Genomic DNA, 26,288 nt, shown 5'->3' on the forward strand with positions numbered 1-26,288 from the left:
GTTGGACAGGACAAGTAAAAACAAAAAAAAAAAACAAAAAAAACAAACACCCTAATACATTATTTTTATTTTGCTGCAACAGTTTCATTTAAATAAAAGCCGACATAAATTATACTTGACAAAACCCTCGTCTACTGAGGAGACAGACATCTAACAAAGGGCTCTGTTCCACATGACATAACATTTTTATGACAACAGCAATATGCTCCCATTAAATATGAACCCACGCTTTTGAAGTCCAAATGTATTGAAAATTATGACAACGGGTAGCAAATTGTTTTTTTTAAAGAGTGTTGCATCTGAGTGGTACATCTTTTATTGGCTAGAAACAGCCTAATATAAATGCTTTATTGCATAAAGAAGCTGATACACGTTTGATCAATACCGATCTCTTACAATGTCCTAACATTCACCTCATGTTTCTTGGTAAAAACATGACGGAAGAAACAGCAAATGTTAGTGTGAAATGCAAAAAACATCAAAAGTTTCAAACATTTTTTTGATACTTCCTCTCTAAAACTGTTTCGTGTCTCACTTGGCTTGCATGTGTAACTCAGTCTGCAGCAAAGCTGTGGCAGCTCACTGGAGTAATTTGCAAACAACTAACAGAAAAAAAAATTATTGACTCAACAGTTGATTAGATTTCCAAGGTCAGGCTTTGATTTATGCATGAAGGGAACTTGCCAGACACAGATTTTCCCTACTTTGTGTATCCAAGATTCCAATCTTTGTAGGATTTGACCTCAGTGTTGTCTCAGTATAGTCGCACCAACATTTACCACCCAGCAATAATTAAAAAATGTGATGTATTCAAGATGTTGTAAAATGTGTTTTTCCTTATTAGCATCCTCTTTTCCCACACAATGACCCCCTTTTCTCCCCCTTCCTCTCTAACAGTTGGTGTCCAACGTCTTGATCTTCTGTTGCACCAATATCGTTGGAGTGTGCACCCATTACCCTGCTGAGGGCTCCCAGAGGCAGGCCTTCCAGGAGACCAGGGAATGCATTCAGGCACGCCTCCACTCTCAGAGGGAAAACCAGCAGCAGGTAAGCCTTCAGACAATTCTTCATGTCAATTTTTTTTTTGTTTTTTTTTTTGGTCGTAAAACATGTTAACATGGCTACTGCTTAGAATTACCACTCACAAAACGGAAAGGAAAACAAATAAGGAAATCATTCTGACATTCAGAATGCAAACATACCCCTTAAAAATTAGTAGAATCAACAGAAAAATGCCAAAATATAGTATTACTACTCTCACATCATTTACTTAAAGACCCACTGTACGGAAAACTGTGTTTTTAATGTATATGTATATTTTTTTTTACATATTCTTGTTGCATTTCTCTGATGATGAAGGATGTATATAAAGAAAATTAAACTCAAATGAACACTTCTGAGTATTTTTTTTTAAATTGCGGTGAATCAGGAGCAGACTTGTAGATGTAAACAAACTGCTCTGCTCTATTCTGATGCATAAACTTGCAAACAAAAACAAAAAAGATACATCAACATCTTTGTTATCCTCGTCTGAGCTGGCATCTGGCTCTAAACTGTGCGGCTGGAGAGCTTCAATATTGCCCGCCATTTTTAGTGCTGTGTTGGGATGTGGGGGGCTGTAAGCTAGCCAGAGGGATGATGGTAAGTGAATGCAGGTTTACACTGCACCAACATATTTGGTGGTAAATTAATTGTTCAATATTTCTTATAATATTTACATTGTGTAAAAATGTTACTTAGTTGAAACAAAAAAAAGAGCCCTCCTCAGGCTGATCACTTCTTCCAGTTGGACCATAAAGGATGTCTTTGTGACTAAACCAGTCTTGTCAGTGGGAGCAATACGTGTTACTCATCTCTTCTAAGTATGTTAGAAAGTTTTTTTCTAAACCATTCTTTGCATACAGTAAACATAAACTTATATGTACACTTAATTATTCAATTATACAATGTATTATACTCCTAATGTATTTACAGTGTATACAGCTGACTCTTCTCTTCTCGTTTATTACTAATGTGACTTCATTTTCTACTTCTGCTCTCTTTAGTGGAGTCAAGGAAGAAATCGATTTGTAAAATTAACCCCTTGATTAAAAGCGAAAGAAATAACAATAAGAGTAAACGACTTAACAACTGCTAACTAATGAAATCAGGATGTTGTGCAGACTGGAGCTTGTAGTAAATGGTTGAACGTGAGTTTGTCATATTGATGAGAGCTGTGGTACAGTATGGTTTTAGGATCCCACATATTTTTGCATTTAGAAAATGACAGGCACACTAGAGTAAAAGTAAAATAAAGCACATTTTAATATTTATTTTTCTCCAGTTTATAAATTTAGTTCATGCTTAAAACAATGATAACAATATTTCTTTTCACAACAACAACTTTCCTCCACAAGAGCTGTATTTCCTCCTTCATTTTATCCCTGCATGCAGCTTTTCTTTATAAATATTTTTGCACAGCTACTCTCTCCTGCCGTCAACTCAATCCCATGCACATTAAATTCATATCCCTCCTCTTTCACTCAGGAGCGTCTCCTGCTTTCAGTACTTCCTCGCCACGTTGCCATGGAGATGAAAGATGACATTAACGCCAAGCAGGAGGACATGATGTTTCACAAGATCTACATCCAAAAGCATGACAACGTCAGGTAACATCAGTAAACGGGGATGTGATGAGGTGAAGCTGTGTGAATCTGATGGAACTGATAAGACTCCTTTTCATCTGTGTTTCCTTCAGCACAGATGACAAATAATTATAATTAAGCTTTGCCAAATAAAAAAAAACCACATTTTTACACCTGTATGTTTAGAGAGATAGATTTTTTGTAAATAGTAACATTGAGAATTATGCAGGCTGTGCACATCTGCTGGAATCATTGGAATGACCTGCTGCTGTATTAGCTACATTAACAGAAGAATCTGCAAAAAAAAAAAAAAAAAAGTTCAGGTATCTAATATGTGGATTCAAGCGTTGTTCACATTCTAGAAGTTCTTCAACTTCAATTTTTGTTTAAGATTTAGGTTCAGCTATTGGAAGCTGCTGCAATAGATTCAATGCTCACTCCAAGGCCAAATTATTTAAACAAGACCATGTTAGGAAGTTGTGCAACCACAGAATTGAAAATAAATGACAATTTAGTCCAGGTTAATGCTGAACACTGCAGCCCACTCACAGGCCGCGACAGAGGAGGAGGAAATGTTTCCATGACAACATGCTGCATGGTATTTTCCAATAATATTTTGCGTAATGGGGTTCATGATGTAATTTAAAAGATAAAAAAAGACACAAAAAAAAGAATCGGCGATGCTATTTTAAAAATATCTTAAAAATAAAGGCTTTCCCTTGTGTCCAGCTAGACTTCTGGAGTTTGATGTTAAACATTCCTAGTGTTTAAAAGCGAGAGGGAATGCTTTTCTCTTTTTTAAATTAAACGTGTGTCAAATTTGCCTCTTTGCTTTGAACTTAAAGCTTTAATTAAATGTCTTATAAAAACTTGAAACCTTTATCTGTAGGATGGAACAAAATTAACATGTGATCTAGCGGATTTTACAAGCTTTTCAAAAAATACTTTAACAATTTTGAAGAGCAAACCAATTACACTGTGCGATCTGACAGCATCTTTATTTTTCATTTCAAAAATAATTTCTCTTTGAAGGGCAAAATTAATTAACTGGTTTAAACATGCATTAGTTTAAATTCATTTGTGTATATGTCATTGTCAAATGTTGTTAACTTGACAGTGCTTTAAAAGATGGATCTGCTCCCAGTTTCTGGTCATTCTCTTATCAAACTTTAATAAATGTCATAATATATTATTTGACAATATATTTCATAAGGATTTACTTGTTAAATTTTCATGCTAATGTATCTTCGTGTATATCATTAAACGATTTATACCATGGTACGGGGGAATACTGGATTCTGATTAGCTGCTGGGTGTGGATTTAAAAAGTGAAAATGGACAGTGGTATTGTATCTCAAAAAGACACCCCCAAATGTTCTATATCACTGCGCTGTCTTCTTTGCCGAAGCAACCGTTCTCCGCTTTTCATCTGACAGTTTAGGCTTGCAAGTCATCTGTTAATTTCTGATAATTGACGCCATTATCCTTTACACAAAATAAATGGAAATGATACATTTTGCAGTATATGAAAATACTGCAATTATGTCTGTTTATATGCTGAAATTTGTCCAATATAAGGCTAATGTATAAAAACAGTACAGACCAAAAGTTTGGACACACCATCTCATTCAAAGAGTTTTCTTTATTTTCACGACTATGAAAATTGTAGATTCACACTGAAGGCATTGAAACTATGAATTAACACATGTGGAATTATATACATAACAAAAAAGTGTGAAACAACTGAAAATGTTTCATATTGTAGGTTCTTCAAAGTAGCCACCTTTTGCTTTGATTACTGCTTTGCACACTCTTGGCATTCTATGATAAGCTTCAAAATGTGGTCTTTCAACAGTCTTGAAGGAATTCCCAGAATGCTTAGCACTTGTTGGCCCTTTTGCCTTTACTCTGCTGTCCAGCTCACCCCAATATACGCACGCACACACACACACACACACGCGGATGGATAGATGGATCGATAGATGGATTTGTGTGTGTATATATATATATAAAATATTCATTTGATACATGCAAAATATAAAATTAAAGAATGTAAAATGTCACATTTTTGACGATGTGTTGATTAACAACATCAATTTAGCTTGCCTTAAATAAATAGTTGGAATATTTCTCATCTTTATTTCATAAAACTGTCTTAAAGCCTATTATGAGAAATATATTCTTTGAGAAGATCTAAACTCTACACATACTATGTTGCACAATCTACAACTTCCTGGATTTGAATGCCGTTTTAAAAATATTTTTATACTTATTATTTTAACCAATTCTCTTAAGAAATTGCAGCAGGAGCTTTTTTTTGTTTTGGCTGTTCAGCCTCCTGTGTTGGTTGTCCTCCAGACCCATTGCTGCAGTGTGAGCCATTGTTGAAGTCTCTTATTCTGTGAGGTTTTGTTTTGCCACTGCAACTCTGACCCACAACCATTTAAAGCCTTCTCATGATGGAGGAAATAATTAAACTCTGTGTAACCCCATGGGATAGTTGCGGTTAGGGGATTGAGGTTATGTTTAGCACCTCCTTATGGTCTTAGGGCAGACTACAGCCTGCACTCGGTAGCGTTGCTGTGATCACTGAAAGCACAGAAGTGTCTGCTTGGGTTTCTGTCTCTTCTGACTATTGAGTAAACTGGGGTTTATTCGTGCGAGACCCTCCAAAGTGATGAAAGCAAGACCGCACAGCAGCTGGAACAAACGTGTGAGTAGAAGTCTTTAGCTGAGACAGTGGGGGGAAAAAAGAGCTGTTGAGGAAACTTATCACTTTGATCTGGCCCTCCCTCATGTGTTGGAACATCAAGACATGTACTTTTTCTCCCAGACACAATGTTCTTAAACAGATTCTAACCTAAAGCGTCATTTGCTGCAAGAATCTGCTGTAAATGTGCAGCACTAGTTGCATTCAGAAAGCTACAATGCAGTTTCGCTGTTAGAGAGAAGAGGAGAACCCGGAATGGATTAAAAACAGTGTGGTTCAGGGTTAGTGCAAGTTTTTATGCGACTCTCTGGGAAGCATGCAGCACATTAGCAACACCAGCTGAGCTTGGCTGAGTTCTGGCCTGTTGTTGTGAGTGTGCTGTGGATGGTGAGCCGTGGTAACCAGGTGTGACTGAGCTTGTTGGGCAGCAGTCAGCGTCTTTCCGTAATTGGGACTCTGCTGAGAGGCAAAGAAACAAGACGAAAGGAACTGACAGCTCCCACTGCTGCAACTTAAGAGCCAAAAGGACAAACAGAGTGGAGCAGAGATGTGGGGAGGTTGCTAGGGGTTTGAAGTTTGTTGATGCCTGCCAGTCAAGAGGTCTTTCCAAAAAGAATGTCCTTTCATCCAAGGCAGAGTGAAAAACTAACATGGTTGTCTGGGAAATATTTATTACAATTCGGGGTAAACAGCTGTGTGAACTAACAATGATGCATATGGGAACAACAAAAAGTCTCTAGGTTCAGTTGACTTTAAAATTAACCAAAATTTGACCAAAGTTGACCAAAATTAAACTGAGGGACATTGTGCAAACTAGATTCTATGGGCCCAATTGGTTCATCAGTCAAAGCTAAGATGGACTTTTCATTATCAATGTCCATGGAGAATAAATCTAACTAATAAATACACATTTTAAAAATGTATTAGGTTGGTTGGTCATGTAATAAACTTTCTTTATTTCTAAGCTAGTTCTAAAATGATCAAAAAGACTTGCCAAACGTTTTGCATCTCACCTTTATAGCATGAAATTCTCCTTTTTTATTGAGCATTGAAGTCTAGTTGGAAACTCAGATTAATCTACAGCTTCACTAAACCATGTTTATTGGAAAGGCATTTCCCAATTTTGTCTTCAGTTATACTTTTTCATATATGCGCTGTTAACTTTTTTTTAAAGTATATTTTACCTAAAATGCAAAGCTTACAAAACCTTTTCTCTGTTTTCTTCTGAAGAGTCAAACTACAAATGTACTGTAGTAAACCTCACCAAGATTCACTTGCAAGTTAATACCTCAGTGCCTTGTTTTCAGGTGGACAATTGTTTGCTCGTTTGTTTCGCACCAAACCAAGCTTTCGGGCTTTTATAAGGAAGGGGCAATAAGAAAAAAAATATTCATGACGAACCATTTCAAAAAAAGAAATTCAATGAATTGTGGATTTCTAAGGCATTTTCTCCGAAGTTGCACTGCACTGGTTGATGGAATGTGAACATAAAGTGGTAAATAAATAAAAATACTGACTGTATGTATGTGTAGAACACTATAGAAAGTTTTTGCGATGATTTAAAATCATTTTATTATTTTATTTAATTTTTTTTAAATTTGAATGTCTTATTTGAAGGCAGTTTATTTCCATTGAACCATGCTGTTTGTCTGCTGTGACAAGAGCTTGGTAAAGCAGTCCCAACCTTCCTATTTTTTTCTCCATTGCTGATGTTTTGTGTTTTTAGCAAAAGTCATTTGTATCCGTGAAAAAAAGGCCTAACAGTAAAACCATTCACTGAATTTACCCAACAGTTTTATAGGGTTTAATTTAGTCTGGTTCTTCTTTTAGTGACTTTAAATGACAATATCACCCACCAAATTGTCTAGTGGTACGAATTCTTCTGTGCGTTAAACGAGTTTAGTAACCCATTTGTGTTAATCCACTCAAATGAAGTCCTGTGGCTTCAGGAATGGGGCAACAATGTGTGCTGGCTAAGGAGCTTATGCAAGAGAGGTCAGGGGTGGATGTTTGATGCTGCTGGGTTGCCCTTTTAATGTAGAAGGAATCATCCCAAACAGTGACGCTAGCTGCTGTTGGTATGTAGGCCAGGAACACTGAATGAGAGAAGCATAGAGAGCACATTACATAAATTAGAGGAACTGACCTTCAGAGCTTTTGGGCTCACTGTTCTGGTTTAACCAAGAATTAGCACAAACTGAGCAGCAGATGGATCTATTTCACTGGGGTTCTTTTGTTTTTTGTCATTTCTGAGGTTTTTCTTTTTTCAAATTAAGTTATTTTAGGGTTTAGTTTTCATTTCAGAAGTGCAAATAATTTTTGCTAAAATTATTGAGAATATGTAAACGTTTCAATGAGACTTTATTGCAATTAAATTGGTTAATTGAATAACGGTAATTAATCGTCCTCACTGTTATGTTGCTGAAGAAATGTGACCCCCCCCCCCCATTTTGTGTTTTGTCAGCTGAGTTCTAAAGAAAAAAAGATGAAAGTGGGGAAAAAAAGCATCTCACAAGTGCCACTGGTTTCTGGGAACTTCTGCATGTCAAAAGGATGCTACAAGTGTGTTTAATTGGTGTAGCCGCCAAAGGTGGGCATTTTAATGAGTGGCTGTGAAGCTAATTGAAGCAGCTGGTCTGTGATGGCGAGGAGGCTAAAAAAAGAGGAGGGGGAGGGGTCTCTGAATTTGGCGATGCCAGCAAAGCAGAGCTTTGATTCAGCTAGGAGGTGACTGATTAACTTTAGGTGCAGCTTTTAGTGGAAATGGGCAATGAAGGAGCTGTTTTTGTGCTTTATGCTTTGCCTCTGGTTTAAATTAACGTCTGTAATAAGCTCTACAATGTTTACTGTGAGAGACAGAATGTAATAAATAATTCAGGAAGTCAAATTGTATGATTTTTTTTTAAGAATTTATTTGTTTACTGGTGCAGACAATAAGTATTTAGCTCCTACAAACAAGAATTCTGTCCCTGACAGACATGTTACTTCTTCTTTAAGAAGCTCTTCTGTCCTCCACTCATTACGTGTATTAATGCCATCTGGTTACATGTTTTAAAGATACTTGTCCACACCCTTAAACTGTGAAGACAGCAACCTATCCAGCATGAGTAACCAGTCTACGATAGGCAAATATCTTGATGAGAAGAGATTAGTGAGCAAGGGGAGTGGGGGAACTGGCTACTGATGGAAAAATGCTGAGATGCATCCCATCAACACCATACCCTCTGTGAAGCATGGGGGTGGAGAGATCATGGTTTGGGACCAAAGGGACAGGATAAGTGTTCCCTATTAAGGAAAGAATGAATGGGGCCCTGTATGGTTAGATTTTGGGCAAAAACCTCCTCCCATCAGCATTGAAGATGAAACATGGCTGGATCTTTCAGCAAGACAATGATCCAAACATCGCCTGGGCAACCAAGTCACACACCTAAAACGCATTTCAAGGTTCTGGAGCGGACCTTTCCATCTCTACAGCTCAATATAATAGAGAAACTTTAATGGGAGTTGGCAGTCCATGCTGCCCAGCAACATACCTAAAAGATCACAGCTCTTGAGAAGATCTGGATGGAAGAATGGACCAAAACAGCAGCTACAGTATGTGCAAACCTACAGAAAACCTTTTGTGTCATTTCTAACTATGGTCACATTACAAAGTCTTGAAGGGAACTTTTGTTATTGACCAAATATCCACTTTCTGCATCATTACTTACACAAAGACACTTAATATTAAATTGACACAAAGATGTCAGTTTTGCAAAAGTTGTGTGCTGCCACAACATTTCTACTGAAACGAGTTCTTCATCCAATCTAACAACCGCGATCCTCCTGAAAAAGTCCAGCAAAGTTAAATGAGAAAGTAAAAAAGCTTGCAACATTGAGTTTTATGTTGTATGAAAAAAAAAATAAACACGGCACAGGAACATTTTAACATTTTGGACGAAAATTAGGAAGTTTGTCATTTAAATCCTGTTTTTGTTTATTACCTAATGTTGGTGGGTTTTTAAATTTTTAGTTGGTTTTAAAAATCTCCGTTCCAAACTCAAGTTCAGATCAACTCTAACTTGCAGTTGCTTGACTAACAAACTCGACTGTCTTCCAGTGCCTTGCGACAGTATCCTTGAACTTTTTAACCTTTTGCCACATTTCAGGCTTCAAACATAAATATATAAACTGTAATGTTTTTGTATTTAATGGTGGTGGCAGCATCATGGTTTGGGCCTGCTTCTCTTCAGCAGGGACAGGGAGGATGGTTAGAATTGATGGGAAGATGGATGGAGCCAAATACAGGACCATTCTGGAAGAAAACCTGATGGAGTCTGCAAAGGACCTGAGACTGGGACAGAAATTTGTCTTCCAACAAGACAATGATCCAAAACATAAAGCAAAATCTACAATGGAATGGTTTACATATCCACATATCCAGGTGTTTGAATGGCCAAGTCAAATTCCAGACCTGAATCCAGTGGAAAGTCTGTGGAAAGAACTGAAACTGCTGCTCACAAACGCTCTCCATCCAATCTCACTGAGCTCCAGCTGTTTTGCAAGGAGGAATGGGCAAAATTTCAGTCTTTCGATGTGCATAACTGATAGAAACATACACCAAGAGACTAACAGCTGGAATCACAGCAAAAGGCGGGGCTACAAAGTATTAACTTAAGGGGCCTGAATCATTTTGCACACCCATTTTTTTTGTTTTTATATTTGTTAAAAAAGTTTGAAATATCCAATAAATTTCATTCCACTTCATATTGTGTCCCCCTTTTGATTTTACAAAAAAATATAGTTTTATATTTGTATGATTGCAGCCTGAAATGTGGTAAAAGGCTGAAAAGTTAAAGGGGGCAGAAACGTTTCGCAAGGCACTGTAGCCGTTTTTGAAGTTGAAAGAAAAATATTAAACTTGAAATTTCACCGTTAGATTTGGGGTTTCTAGTAGTGTTGAGGCAGACAAAGGTTCTCGAGGGGTTTCTTCATTAGGGTTGCTCTGGTTTACACAAACTGAATTATTTCATAAAGACCTTATTGATCCAGAACTGACCTGAAGCCAAATACTGTCCCAGATTTAGGTCTTTCATCTTTTCTAAGAAACTGTAATGACAATACTAAACCCTTTTATATGCAAGTTGTCATCGGGTCAGAACATTTTACATAATAGTATGTATTCAAAAAACTAAAAGGCGCTCTTTCAGAAAGCTAAACAAAGAAAAAATCTTGACAAAATGTCAACATTTTTACTTTTGTGGGACTTGATGTAATAGCTGAGGGTTTTCGTAGAACTTGTTATCTTATCCTGACACTAAAGCAGAGAAGCTAATAGTTTTTTTTTGGACCTTAGTTTTAGTCAAATGTTACAACTAAGTATCAGATTTATGTCCTGTAATATTTGCATTTTAACTTTTTTTCCTACTCTTAATGTCTACTAAAAACAGATAAAATACAACATTTTTTTCTCAAACTTTGTCTTGTTGCATTCCTCTCTGGTCATCCTCTCTTCAACCCAAGAAGTCAGAATTGTTTCTGAACGTGCCAGATTGGTGTCTGGTTTCCCTGGACCTCCCATGCAACAGTTCACAGAAAAGCAATCAATTATTCTCAGAAATGTGTTCCCAGACGAGGGGACATTTAATCCTTTTCATCTCTGGATCCAAATTGGGTAAATTTAAACATCTAAAGCTCGGGTTCACTCGAACCCATACGTGCTCTTGACATGCAACAAGAGCAAAAGCCTGCAAAGCCCCAAAACACACCAGGATGACTCTTTATAGTTGGAAACGCACAGCTGATATGCTGTAGAAAAAACAGTTTTCTTTGCTTTGTGTAATGTAATCCATGGACCCATGTGAGCTTTTTTTATATTTGTCTTTTTACTTTTACTTCTATTATTTTCCTCAAAGTTCAGGAAAGTGTTGAAAATGTTAACTTTTTAAAGTCTACATAAAGCTTGCTAGTGGATTACAGGAAAAGGATGATGGGATTTTTTGCGCCCTATATATTGATTCATTCTGGTTGTGCTCACTGATGTAGAAGTCATTTTGAGAGGTACATGGGGCTCTGTCAAAATATCAATCTATTTTTTTTTTCTAATCAGTTCCAAACAAGTTTGGGTGTTGAGTTTTTTTTACATGCTACCAACAAAGTTGAGCATTAGAGTAGTCTCACTAACGTCTGTTTCAGCGGTATTTTGTTTTGTTTTGTTTTACTACCATGAAGAGTAAAGGTTGTAATGATGGGAGTAAAAAGTGTAAACTTCATATTTGAAATGATTTGATTGACAACATGATACTATTTTCTGAAAACCGACTGCAAAAATTCTAAATTCCTAGCAGTTTTTTTCTAGCATGTTGTTAGAAAAATCCAAATAATCTCAGTGTTCATAATTGACTTTATTGGGCTAATTAATTTTCTCTCTTTAGGTTTTCTTTATGCTGTGGTTCACTTTCAATCATTCTTTACAAAAAACAAGAACTTTTGATATGGGATTAGATTAATAGTGGTTATTTAACCTTTGGAAAGTCCCAAATAAGTAGGTTCCTCAAAAGACACTTCTTTAAGAATAACACCCAAAGCACGATGCTAGTTTTTTGGTCCAGTGTTAACTAAAGCCTATCAGTTTTTGTTTTTCTGCCCTTAAGAAAAATTGGTTTCAGAGAAAGAAATATACTTATTTAGAAAAATTGAAAGCAAAAATGCCCTTTTCGTAGTGAAAGAGTTTGATTTTCCAGAACATTTAAAGCATTAGAGAGGAGGTTTCTCACAGGTGTTAGACCCTGTCCATCATTGCTAAGGCTGTGAATGTTGAGGCCTTTACCTGTAAGCCTGGCTGCTTTGTCCTCTTCACTGAGAGAAATGATTCAGCCAAGTGAGATCAGCAGTCCTGCTGCCGTGTCAGGAGAGTAATGAAAAAGCCTCGATCACCAAAAAGACTTGTGCTTTATTGGTTTACCTCGTCCCTACTCAATGTTTTTACAGGCAGCTATTACCCATGACTCCCCACGCTCTCCTTGGCCAGACGTTATTAACACAAATGCCGTTTCAGGTTTTGTTAGACACTGGATTTACGGGTGTTGTATTACATTTATGCACGACTGCCCAAAGCAGCTGTAATCCCAGTCTCACACCTCTCTTCTCCATCAGTGTCGTACTCGCACACCAGTGTGTCCAATTTTGACCAAAAGAATTCAACTTATCACTTTTATATCAACAACAAAAGTCTCATAGAAAATAAACCACACACCCTCTTTTTGTTTTTGTCACTCTTATTTCTCTCTATTTCTTTTTTTTTTTTTTTTTTACTTGTCCTGTCCAACAGCTAGGCAAACAGATGAGAGCTGAGGGCCTCTTGTGTTGGACATATTTTATTTTAACAAGAGGGGTTATTCATCTTCAGACAAACCAAAGGTATGTCTGAATAAACCCCTTTTGTAATTGAGGCCAAACTTTATTAATTTCAATCATGTTTGAATATCTTTGGTGTTGGACCGGACGGAAAAGGAAAGAGGGGAAGAAGAGAGAGGGACGTTAGAGAGAGGGGGGGGTAGGAGGGTGATAATAGGAGGGGAAGGGGGGTAAGACCATGAAGCAGCATAGAGCAGACAGGTTTACTGGTTGTTTATCGTTACGGTACGGTTCAAATGTAGTACAAAAAGGGCGGGGCCTGTTCACACACACTCAAATATTATCAACACACCTGCTAGCCGCAAAAATGTCCACATGTCAACATGCACACAAAACAGATAGTGTTCACGAACGCATACCTATGCCTTTAAACCAACTAGTGTGAAATCTTTCATTCATTCAATCATGCAAACTATTAGTGCAAAGGTGGGCTAACACCTGTGCTCAGGTGAGTGTATATGTTCTTCTACTATATATTTCTCTCTATTTCTTTTGTCCAAGGACAACAAATGGCAGAAAGTCGCTGTTTGATGGGGTTAAAAGAGGTTTTTCTGTGCTGTTATGTTTTTCCCTCAACATCTAATAGGTTACTGTCAGTCCTTTAGAGCAGCTAATGGTTTCCTGTTAATGGTTTTCATACATGTTGACTTCAATAAATCCTTTTTTGCAGAGAGTTTCCTGTAGTCTGTGCAGAGTTGCATCATTTTAGTAAGGTTAGAGTATGAATGTTTTCTTCCTGTGTCATTTGAACTAATTTCATTGTTTTTTTTTTAAAGACATTCTGTCTTTTAAATCAGTTTAATCATAGACTTTTTTTTTGTCAGCTTTAGGTGTGGGAGCGATCTCATTTTGGTTTCTTGAATCCTTTTATGCAAAAAGAGGAGTTTGATGTGATTGATTGATTATATTACCCTTCCACCACCGTGCTTAAGTATTGTAGCCATAGTTTATGTAGCTGGATGTGGTTACATTCTGAGATTGATTTTTACACATCAGTATGGTAAAACTTCATTGCATTTTATGGCAAGTTTTAGTTATTTGGGTGGCAACGAGGCAAACCTGAAAGACACTGCCATGGTTTCTGATGGTGTCTTCTAGTCATTTTCAGTGTTTAAGAATGACGTTGATTGAAAAGTTTTACACTCACTTACAATCAAAGTTTTTTTATTTGTGAATTTAAATAACAGCATGATATCAAATGAAACAATATGGTTTAAATACAAAATGTCATATCTGCAAAGCTGAACTGCCTTTGTTGTTGTAATACACATAAAACTTGTATCTTTTTCATTTGCTTTTATTACTCTGTGAAGACTCTCATTCAGTGGTTAGTACCTCCACCTAACAGCAAGAAGTCCTTGGTCCAAACCCCATCTGGGACCTTTCTGTGTGGAGTTTGCATGTCCTCCCTGTGCATGCGTGGGTTTTCCCCAGGCACTCCTGCTTCTTCCCACAGTCCATAAACAGGCCTCATATGTTAACTGGAGATCCCGAAAAAACAAAAATTATTCCTCAAAGTAAATGTGTGAGTCTGTGTGACAGACTGGACACCTGTCCAGGATGTACCCCGCCTTCACCCAACAGTAGCTGGGATAGCCCAGAACCCAGTGATCAACTGAGGCATTCAGTGGGTTCAAAAGATGGACAGACTTTCTTTTGTCCTGGATGGTTCCATTGCAGGGATGTTTAACAAAATATTCAACTTAATTTTTTAATGGAAAGAAAAAAGAGCTGGACCAAGGATAGAACCTTGCGGTACCCCACAGGACAGAGGAGCCAAAGATGATGAGGCCTCACCAATACTGACTATAGAACAACTCCCTGTTAAATAGGACTTAAGCTAGTCAAGTGTGTCCACAGTGTCAAAAGCTGCTATCAAGTCCAATAGCACCAGAGCAACAGACAGTTTGGCATCAACGGACACTGCAATGTCATCCTGGACTGTTAGCAAGGCGGACTCTGAGCTGTCACCAGATCTAAAATCTGACTGAAACTTCTTAAAATTAAAATTGTGATCTAAAAAGGACTGCAAGTGCTTAAAAAAAGTTTTCTATGAACTTAGATAAATGGGAAACGTGTCTAAAATTAGCTAAAACAAACGTGTCAAGGTGGTTTCTTTTGACAAGACGCTTAACCATAGCATGTTTAAAAGCAGACGGGACAACTCCAGAGTTTGAAGAAGTGTTAAAATTTTTTAAAAAGGAATGAAGGATTTTTTAAATTAATTTTTTTACTTTACAAGGTTTGCTTGTCATTGCTTGTCAGAGAACTGTTTCTCTGACATTTCCTATCATTTCTAACTAACATAATTGATTTAATTCCCTTGTGGAAAGCCAGCTAGAGGTCATCTTGTCATTAGAAAACTGACAAGCTCCAGTCATGCTTGACCAGGCTGCACGGTCACTCAGCAGTTCTGATGATTCCTTTTGCACGTTTACATTGAAAGTTTGATCCATGCACATTTTCACACATCTGCCTCAGGGTACCCACAGTTTTAGGTATAGACTTCAACATGTTAGATCCAATATGTAGCTCACTAAAAACCGTGCAGTGAAAATGGACCATGAATGAGTCTGTGTCTCCTGTTTTTGTGTTTCTGCAGCATCCTGTTTGCAGATATTGAGGGTTTCACCAGCTTAGCATCTCAGTGCACGGCACAGGAGTTGGTGATGACTCTCAACGAACTCTTTGCCCGCTTTGACAAGCTAGCAGCGGTAAGGATACCGTCACACTAATGTGCACAAGCTCTAACCTTAATTATGTTTTCATGTTGTTGGATTTTCACAAAAATGATCCTTTATTTGTCATGTTTTCGAGGTTACTTTGCTGATTCCCTGTAAAGTGTATCAGTGATGTTAAGTGAAGGGAACAGGAACATAGAGTGACACACTTTTATAGCACTAAACATGAGATGTGACTCACGCAACGTGTTGTCCAGGATAATGGATAGAGTGCAGAGAACACTAAATGCTTGCAGTTCTCTTGCTTTTACCATTGTCAGATGTTTTTTATGACTACAAACATAAGGTGTCCAGATTGATGCTCACTACATTTGGCTGTAATTGTTTTTTTTAATTTATTTTAAAGGACCTTCTGGACTGTTAGTGCTGTTAACTTCATGTTAAATGAGTAGAGGTGTGGAACATTTTTCATGTCTAAAACTTCTGAAGTTGTTGAACTAGATGTTCTGATAAAACCTGTAGATGGTAAACCAAAGACAAATACTCATAATAAAGATCTGGAGCACAGGCTTCTCAGGAAAAAAGACTTGACAAGTACAAATCGTGTTCTAAAAACGTTCTTCTACAAGGAAAGTACAGTATTTTCTCATACTTTAAGTTGCTCTAAAGTGTGTGCAGCCAAAAAATGCATAATAAAGGAAAACATGATACATCATAAGTTGCACTTTTGGGAGAAATATATTTGACAATATAAGGGAACAAGAACAGACATTTCATCTTAAAAGGGAGATGGAATAGATAATAATTATAGACTGAATATCTGCACGCTTCACGACACATTGATGCTTATTTAGCTTCATGAAACAAAGGAGGAATCTGGCTGCATTAGTGCAATATATGAACAATTATTCAGAAAAGAACACGATAACAAATCAAGTAAACTCTATATCACTTTAAACCAGGGGTGTCAAACTCATTTTCACCGAGGGCCACATCAGCATAGTGGCTGTCCTCAAAGGGCCAGATATAACTTATACGTGTAACTAAATGTAATGAAAAATAAACGCAACTACTCCTTAATGCTAAATTACTCATTTATTTATTTATTATAACTTTTAAAGTGACAATTGCAGTTAAAAAAACAAACATATATTTACTTGTTATATTTGCCCAATCTTATATTTCAAGTCCGATTCCCCCTAGAGATGAATAAATACAAACCAATTTTTTATTTTTATTTTAAGAAATTAAAAACTTTTATGCGCTCGCGGGCCCCAAAAAATGACATGGAGGGCCACATTTGGCCCCCGGGCCTTGAGTTTGACACATGTGCTTTAAACCATTAAATCCATTGAATTCTTCATTGTCTGTGTCGCTTCAATTAATTTTGCCAAGTCCGGCGCTTCTTCTTCTGCCTCGCTGTCAGTGGCAAATACTGATTTACACATGAATAGCGCCCTCTAGCAGATGTTGCTATTTATTTTTTAAAAATCACATACAAGTCACACCTGAGGATAAGTCGCTCCCCCGGCGAAACTGTGCAAAAGAATTTGACTTATACTCCGAAAAATAAGAGTCATAAAGCTGCTTATAAATTATTTATACATTGTGAATTTAGCTCTATTTTTCAAAGGCAACAAACAGGCTTTAATGCAATCAAATTGAAGCGGCTACATCGGTTGGGAGTGTGAGACGTTTCTGAGTGTGTAAACACAAACGAGGCCTTTATAAAACGCCGTTTATCTTTATGGTCAAGCTGAAGTGTGTGTAGTTGTGGGGATAAATGCTGTGGGGAAAAGGCTTAGTTCAATATTTTTCCATCCCCCTATATCAATTTTACCAACATCAAAGCACTCTAAGGCATAAAATTATTATTTTCTGTTCAGAAATTATGACCCCAACCCTTTTTTTCATGTTTGTTTGATTTATTTATTTAAAGGAAGTGAACAGATTGATAAACATTGTATGATTGATAGATTTTGTTCAGTTGCACTCATGGTCACAGGAATAGATGAACCCAGAAGATTATATTCTGGCATTTTTATTAATTAATGGACATAGAAGTGTGAAACTTCTTGGTCTTTATTGAGATTCACACTAGGAGCCAGTGATCCAAACGGTCAGACTGTTTTTATCCCTTGTGCTATCTTAGATGACCCCACCCTTACATTGATGTGTTCTTCCTACCATGACAAAGGTGGATAAAGGTGGAAAGATTTCATGTAATCCATGGACACCAGTGAAGATCACAAATCATTGAAGAAAAAAGGTTCAGAGCACTGTCTAGTGCAGGGGTCGGGAACCTATGGCTCGCGAGCCATATATGGCTCTTTTGATGGTCACATGTGGCTCGCAGACAAATCTTTAATTATACTTTTTTTTATCATTAGTCCAGTCCTTCTCGGGCGCGATGCGATGCCAGAGGCGCGCAGTAGTAGCGGTGCTTGGAGAGAAAAATCTGCGCCAGCGCTATAAGTTTACAATTATCTATAATTTCACAGAGTTTGTACCAACTGGAAACCTGTGAATTGCCGTGCCTAAAAGTTCGCGCTCCCGTCTCTGAGAAAGAGCGCGCAGTTGCGGGGACGGGATGTGTGAGGGAGAAAGCAGAGGGTGGGGGTGAGGGGTTGTGGGGACAGGCAGCAGGTGAATCGCGCAGGGATTGTAAAAACGTAAAACCCGCTGCCCGTCAGTCACTGCGGCGTGTGAGTGTGTGTTTGGCTCCCCGTCTGCATGTGAGCAGTCTTTGTCACATCTACAGAACATTCAGACCTACGATCACGTTTAAAGTCTCAACGCCTGCATGAAGCAGAAACTCACCACGTATCAACCAGACTAGACCATCAGCAAAACTACCACGAGAAATACTCATCATTTATTAGCAATAGCATAACAATGTTATTAAAAAGAATCCACAGACTTATTGTACTTTAAAAATGTTGAAATTACATCAAATGCACACATTCATTTGTATATTTAGTTTTAAACATATTGTCGCGGACTGAGTTGGGTGGCTGTTGGGCCGCGTTAAAAGTTCTGGAGTTCATTGATCGCATCAAGCAGAGATCTGATTGGCTCTCAGTTCTGTCGCTCAGCCTGTTGTTAGGTAGTTTGGACCAATGGGGTTCAGCTATGGGCCGAATAAGGGAAATGGGAGGGCTGGAGCGGGAGCAGGTGAATATAAAGTTGGTAGAAGCGCTCTCTCTCGTCTCGTGTCGACAGGAGAGATTCAGGAGTTGCTGAATTAATTGTACGGCGTTTGTTGTGGTCTACAGTAACCAGAATAAAGAATCCTAAAAGAAGTTAAGTCTCAGTGCCTCAGTGTGGGAAAGGGACGCTACATTATTGTATGGCTCTTTCGAAATTACATTTAAAAATATGTGGCGTTTATGGCTCTCTTGGCCAAAAAGGTTCCCGACCCCTGGTCTAGTGGGTCTAGATGACCCAACTCCCATGCTTGTTATGTACATTAGCTGATTGTCATCACCATTCTAAAAACAAATAAGAACTTACCGTAAATCTATTTGAGAAATTACTTGAATGGTGCTCCTTTTTTGTTCTAGTTCAAGGTTGTTTTTTTTTTTTTTTTTTTGTTTTGTCAGCCATTCTGTTGACACATTTGAAACAGACAGCAGAATAAGATCAATAGAAAAAATAGACGTTTCTCTTCCTGCTAAAAAAAACACACGTCTAAGACGTCACCTGATTTCAAATATTTACATCTTAGAAACATTGGGTAAGAGCGATATGTATTTTGTTATGTTTACCATGCAGCAATCCAATGGCTTTTAGACTGTTTATTTAAGCTGCAGCAAACCACATACTCATCAATATTAATATAATTTTTTCCTGCCATTGTTCTTCTGTGTAATGTTGAACATATTTGTTTATGAAAGGTGGCGTGATGGGCTGCACTTCCATATTTATGAGTGAAATGAGCACAATGCCGTCAGAAACTATGAACTGACACCTTAATGTCCGTACCAGATGTTTAATCCATGTGTGTGCTCATCAACACACACAACTCTGCTGCCATTTGAGCGTTTTATCGACTCTGACTTCACCTCTACAGGCTGATCTTAACTGATAACTATTTAATTATTTGTTTTAAGCTTTATCGAACATTTATTAGAGTGGTTGTCCAAAACCCAGTCCACAGAATAATTCCTCATGATCAAAGAAAATGCCTTTTTTTTTTTCGTAATATCATTCTTGTAAAGGTTTGTGGTTATATCAGAGAATGTCCTCATTGGGAAACAAAAGGCCCACACACTCACAGACTCTAGGCTCCTATTTGCACAGTGAGCCTTATTGTTTTTGAGCCATGTGCTGGAGAGACACTCAGGTGGTTATCATGAGATGCAATATTCTCTCTAGCCCCTTAACATTCACGCACACAGAGAATATTATAGTAGTCACACTGTGGAACCTTTGAAGCTTAAGGCTAAAGTGTGAAATGTTAAAACTCTATTATTATTCAAATAAACAACACTTATTTATTTTGTTCCATGTGAGGGACAGCTGTGATACCTCTCTGATATTTGACAGTCTGTTTGACGCAGAGACTTGTTGATTTATCATCTGTTTTATAAAGTCTAGCTGCCTCTGATGTAGTCGTTTTCCCAAACCATGATACTCTCACCACCCTGCTTCATCCTTGGAAGTCTGATTTAAGGCTCTGGTATGCATTGATGTTTAAATTAACCAATACAGGGCCAAAGACAAGAAATGATCCATTTGTTAAGATGCCTATGCTTTGAATTGTAGGGTGATCAAAAGCACTAATTAGTAGTAAAAGATTATTTCTATAGCATTTTTTTCTCCAAAAGAATCACAAAGTTCTTTTTAAATCAGGTCAAAACGATAAGAAAAACACATCAAAGATTTTCTTTTTAAAAAGTTTTAAAAAGTGAGAAAACTATGCCAAAAGTGTAGCCTAAAGTGTACTGAAATAAAATGGCTTAAATATCCTTTGTTTCAGTATTTCTTTTACCCTATGCAAATGTGCAGAAAGGCAGAACGTAAACTGCCAGAGATGGAGACTTTATGTTTTTTATTTTATTAAGTACTGTTGAAGGCAGTCTTAGTTTTTTGTGGTCTAAAAGAAGTAACAATAAAGCCAGATGCTTAATTTTGAATGGGCCTCTGAGGATTACAACAAGCAGTGGTCTTTGGGTCAAACACAATCATCTTGAAAATGAAGAAACTTGTTTTCTGAAAAAAACAATCTTAAAACAGTTTTATATGCAAGTTTTAAAATTATTTGCAAAACTGTGAAACAAATTTAAAAACTAAACTTTAATTTCTGTATTTTTATTTTCATAATTTAGAATAACTACATTTGAAACCCAACAGCAGCGGTACAAACTTTGCGTCTTTTAAAATCCCTCCTTTGAGTTAGAATAAAGAAAAAAAACAATTTTATCAGATAATGAAAATCTGTTTTATGAAGTCCAGCTGCCTCTGATGTTGTAGTTTTCCCAAACCATGATATTCTCACCCCCCTGCTTTATACTTGGAAACAATTTTATCAGAAATGGAAAATTTGATCAATAATGAAAAAGCAGATTCAGCATTGTTGTGAAATAATTCAAAGGGGGTGGTAATTGATGAACACGTCTGTAAAGGTTTAATTTGACCAAATAATACTGGATGATACTTCAATAGATAATATTTGAAGACCCTCAAAATTAAACCTTTAAAAATTGTTTTGGTAATTGTTCTGTTTCCTCATTTCTGATTAAAAAACTCAACTTTTCATAGGCGATGCCTGTAATTACCAATAAGTTGTCTGTTGTCTCTGTTATGTGGTGTTGTTTTGGGCGACAGGAGAACCACTGTCTGCGGATCAAGATTCTGGGCGACTGCTACTATTGCGTGTCGGGGCTGCCCGAGGCGCGGGCTGACCACGCCCACTGCTGTGTCGAGATGGGGCTGGACATGATAGAAGCCATCTCGTAAGTTAACCCCTAATTCTCTCAGATCTGCTTAAAGGTCACAGTGCGACAGTAATCTAGAACATGATAGGAGAGTGGTGTTCTCTCAGTTTTATTGGTTTAAAGTTCCTCCAATAATGCGGATAAAACTAAATTATTTACTCCATCTGTCAATTCCAAGTAATAAACCTGTGAATCTTAATCAACAAAATGAAAAATCTCCAAAATCTGGCTGTTTATTTTATGTCAAGAAATGAACAAATATAATAGCAGAACAAACAGTCTTCAGTCCTCCCCGCCACAAAGGAGTTACTCGTGTTATAGTTGCAGCTAATTGTAAGTCTGCTCTAATTGCATCAGGGACACTTTTTCCAGCTTTTTCCTCAAGAGATGACGCGTCCATCCTCCGACCGCCACCGCCTTTTCTCCTGTTTACCCAAAATAATAAGCAATTAACAGACCATTCCCTGGATACAGATCAGTTCCCTGTATATATAGATCAATATCAGTTATGATAAGTTGAGTGATTTTTCTCACAGCAATGTCAGTTTAAGATGCAAAAATAAAAATAAAACACCTTAATTACCCACTGTCTCAAATTTAAGCACCACATTTTTTACATGCAGTAACTGTCTTATAAAGAATTATTAATCAACAAATTGAGCTGTTTTTTCAAAACAGAAAGTTGCCTTTTAAAAATGGACAACAATTGATAGATAGTTAATAGATAGTTATTCTCAGTGTCCGCCCTGTAACTGGAAGGTCGTGGGTTCAAACCCAGGCCGAGTCATACCAAAGACTTGACTTGACATTCACAGCATTAAGAGGTTGGATTGGGGGGTTGAACCACCAAATGGTGCCTGAGCACGGCTCGTCTGCAGCTCACCGCTCCCCCAGGGGAGGGGTCAAATGCGCAGAACAAATGTCCCCATTGTGGGATAAATAGAGTCAACTTTAAAGTTTTAAAAATGAGCATGAAAAGTTCCTCTGATGATGAACTACAGGACAGAAAATATAAACCAAATTCTATCCAAAAGTTTTTTAAGGAAAGTTTGGATCATTCCATTGAGATAGGCATTTCATAAATGCAAGTATCACATATGATACAAATGGTTATCTGCTATCTGTAAAGTCCATCTCTGACCTCATTCAGATTTATAAACCAGCACATGCTCTGAGGTCAGAGGTCATCTCCAGCTTGTGGAGCCCATGACGAGGCTCAAAACTAGAGGAGACAGAGCGTTCTCTGTTGTCGGCCCTAAGCTGTGGAACGCTCTGCCTCCTTCTGACACGAGGAGGCGGAGCGTTCCACAGCTTAGGGCCGACAACAGAGAACGCTCTGCCTCCTCGTGTCAGAACAGCGCCCCCTGTGGAGTGTTTTAAGTCTGGTCTTAAAACACATTTTTATTCTCTGGCTTTCCACGCCACGAGAGTTGTGTTTTTATCTGTTTTTTTTCTCTTATTTTTATTCCTTTTATTGCTGTATTTTGCTTGTTTTTATTTTGTTTAATAATTTTAATTTAGTTTTAGTCACTATACAGCTCTTTGGAAACTGTTTGTTTGGGAGATGTGCTCTATAAATAAAGAGGATGGGATTGGATCTGCTAAATAAAATGGAGGCATAATAGTTCAAAGGACTCAGGAAGTTATCCAGATGTTCTGTTTAGAAGAATCATATTAAAGATATGCTTAAAAGCCAAAAAGTATTTGAGACTCTTCAACATTTTTTGTATTTGAGCTGCTGTCACACGACTGTGTCAATGTGCTGAAGTCCCGTGTGTTCCTGACAGGCTGGTGCGTGAGGTGACGGGGGTGAATGTGAACATGCGAGTCGGCATTCACAGTGGCAGGGTGCACTGCGGCGTTCTAGGACTCAGGAAATGGCAGTTCGACGTCTGGTCCAACGATGTCACGCTCGCAAACCAGATGGAAGCTGGGGGGCAAGCTGGGTAGGAGCTCTAGAGATGTTTGAAAGCCACAAAAAAAAATCCGAAATGCCTTGGATTAATCTATGTTTGTGGTTGTGGCTGCTCTTCAGACGAATCCACATCACTAAAGCCACCCTGAATTACCTGAATGGGGACTATGATGTGGAACCAGGAGCAGGAGGAGAAAGAAACGCCTACCTGAAGAGAAACAACATTGAAACCTACCTCATTGTGGGCTGCAGTCAGAAAAGGGTATATTTGACTTTCTCCTTTTGGTTCGAAGCTGCTTTTAAACAAGAGCAAATTGGCATCTTTAAACTTTAACATATACTGTCATTAATACACATATACTTGCAAAATGTTGTGATCAAGTAGAAAAAAAAGGTCTTTTTGTGTTGTTTCTATTGAAATCCCCCCTCTGCTGTGGAAATCAAACCTAAAGCTGAAGAAGATTATAGGTTTTATGAGGAATGTTTTAAAGCCTTAGAATAAGTAAAAAGCAAAAATCTGAACTTGATCTTTTGGAGTAAAAGCAAACGGAGTTTTTCAGCGTTTTTTGCACAAATTTCCCGTTTTAGTTCCAGGGTTCTTTTGTATGTTTTATGGCCTTTAACGCTAAATTAATAGCTTTTTACATAAAAACAGCTTTTTAGAATAATGTCAGACATTTATATCAGCCCTTTTGGAATTTTTGCCATCATGTGTGAAATTCAAAATGTTCTCCTCTCCTTATAGTTGATTTCCTGATTGTTTTGGGGGGAGGAACATTAGCAAAAAATAAAAATCCTTTTGATAACAGTTTTTTTTACCTAGTTTTGATCAATTAATTATCCTTTTTTTTTGGTATAAAACAAAAAAGTCTTTTTTCAAGGGAGCTTTTCTGTTCTTTTTGCTACTTTATTCCAACAGTATTGTGAAAACGACTGACTTTATCTCTGCTTCCCTGCATGTGTTTCTGACTTTATCAGCTGTTGCTGTCCTCCAGCAGATCACAAGCTGCGACTATAGTTAGCTTGTCATGTGAAGTGATATCGTCTTCTCATTTTGCAGCCCATGCTGGGATACAGAGGAACAATTGTGCAGTCTAATTATTATTTTTTTTTGCTATTATTCATTTTTTTCTCCCCTGACAAGTTCTCCCTTTGAGCGTCTGTGCAGGCATAATGTCAGAAATAAAAGAATTAGTCTTCCAAGTCGACTTTATGATGGCAACGGAGCACAACCTGAGAGGGAGGGGACACACTTTTAGAAAAGAATAAAGAGCGTTTGTGGTTGGATGCTTTCTCCAATCTGAGGAGTTTAAGGTGTCGCTTAAGGGTATTTAAGCATATTATGATGGTTTTACCATACCTGAAGCTTAACTTTATCTCTTTATAGATATAAATTAATATGCAGGTCCCTGCGATTGCAGCAGCTGGACTCACCTAAACTTAAAAAGTGAAACATTTTCTTGACTTGCATATTGTTTTCGTTTGTTTCTCCTACAGAAAGAGGAAAAGGCCATGATCGCCAAAATGAGTCGACAGAGAACCAATTCTGTCACGCACAACAGTGGACACTGGACTGACCGTCCCTTTTACAACCACTTGGGTGGAAACCAGATCTCCAAGGAGATAAGGAGGATGGTGAGGAAACAGTCTGTAAGATTGAAAAAACAAAGGAGCTACACTCGGCTCTCCAGAGCTATTAGGCTAATGGAGTTATTAATGTGGCACGGCCGGGTGGCCTTCATGCCCATGCCTCTCTCAGCCGCCATTGGTCGTTGAGGCCGAGGTGTAGTTGGTTATCATAATCCTTTGATCCGCACGGACAGTAGGCAGCAGGGATGGCCCTTCTCGACACGCCGCGCCTCTGACGCCTCACTCTGGCAACGAGAGGCTGTCAGGAGCACTCAGGGACACGGCAGCTGCAATCAAGAGACAAATGGAACAGGAGAGTGATGTGATCCTATTGACTTCACCATATATTTATGTGCTGAGGCTGAGCCTGTGAACAAACAGGTACTCGCTCAATGGTTAAATGCATTCGAAGTTGACTCAGCCAGAAGCTATAGATCCCCTTCCCTTGATGCCACGTTCACACGGGGCGTGTGACTGGTTCTTGAAGGTGCTTTTGACATAGTGTCATAGAATTAGAACCACAATTATTCTGCTTCATGGCCACTTTTCAAACAGTTGGCACTTCCTAGAATTGAAAAGGATGCCACCCTTCCATCACTAACAAATCCAAATCCCTGATTGGTCGAAATTTAACTGGTGCTGCTGTAGAGTTCGGAAATGGACTTAAACAATGCATGGCGACGGATGAGCGCCAGGGTTCTGAATGTGGAAAACCTGAACTGCACATTTACATGGACCTTTTGGTTGAAAGGGGTTGACTGAACGCGTGTTGCTGAGGCAGGTGGGAATGTAGCTTTAAATGCACTTGTTCTCCCTTAAAAGCATGATGTTTTAAAACTGATGGATGTATTAAAATGAACATTCCTAAATAGATTAGTTGTCTATTTGCAGTCATTTGATTTTAAAATGGAATATCTGCAATAAAAGTTTTTTATTTTTAGTTATCAGAAAATCAATGCATATATGGGTATGAAGAATCAAAAATCTTACTTAAAAAATAAAAAGTAAAGCCTCGCATCTTCACATTATGAAGAATGTATGTATTCTGGAGGAAAAAGCCAAATATTTGATTTGAGAACATTTTTATTTTCTAAATGAGTGAAATCCTGAGATTAATCAACTAATTAGACCTTAATGGGACTCTAAGAAATGAAAAAAAAAACAGATAGATCAAGGATGGGATGGAAAGACCTGGGAAACTGAATAGCGCAGTTATCAACCTTGAATTGTATAATAAGTAATAAAAACGAGGTCAAAGTGACAGTGTTAGAAAGCGGAAATGTCACAGTGAGTGATAGAAAACAGGCCGTTACACTTTGACATGAACACGTCTGATATAGATAATAATTTACTGAATTAAAGTCAAATTAGTACGATGATAAAGTGAAAGATTGT

General features: G+C 37.8%; 1 protein-coding gene across 3 annotated transcripts in view; it reads left to right on the forward strand.

Annotated features, from left to right (window-relative positions):
- The window catches only part of adcy5 (adenylate cyclase 5), an 82,646-nt gene that overhangs the window by 43,329 nt on the left and 13,029 nt on the right, over positions 1-26,288 (forward strand). For all 3 annotated transcript variants that reach the window (XR_002292707.2, XM_020712840.2, XM_020712839.2), the window contains exons 2-8: positions 898-1,047; positions 2,527-2,648; positions 15,332-15,443; positions 21,240-21,367; positions 23,137-23,295; positions 23,385-23,526; positions 24,762-24,899. Coding sequence is in view for 2 of the 3 variants with exons in the window: in XM_020712840.2 (XP_020568499.1) it covers positions 898-1,047; positions 2,527-2,648; positions 15,332-15,443; positions 21,240-21,367; positions 23,137-23,295; positions 23,385-23,526; positions 24,762-24,899 (951 nt within the window). In the remaining variant the exon portion in view is untranslated. The remainder of the gene's footprint in view (positions 1-897; positions 1,048-2,526; positions 2,649-15,331; positions 15,444-21,239; positions 21,368-23,136; positions 23,296-23,384; positions 23,527-24,761; positions 24,900-26,288) is intronic.

Source organism: Oryzias latipes, chromosome 21 (assembly GCF_002234675.1).
Source record: "Oryzias latipes chromosome 21, ASM223467v1".
NCBI classification, from domain to species: domain Eukaryota; kingdom Metazoa; phylum Chordata; class Actinopteri; order Beloniformes; family Adrianichthyidae; genus Oryzias; species Oryzias latipes.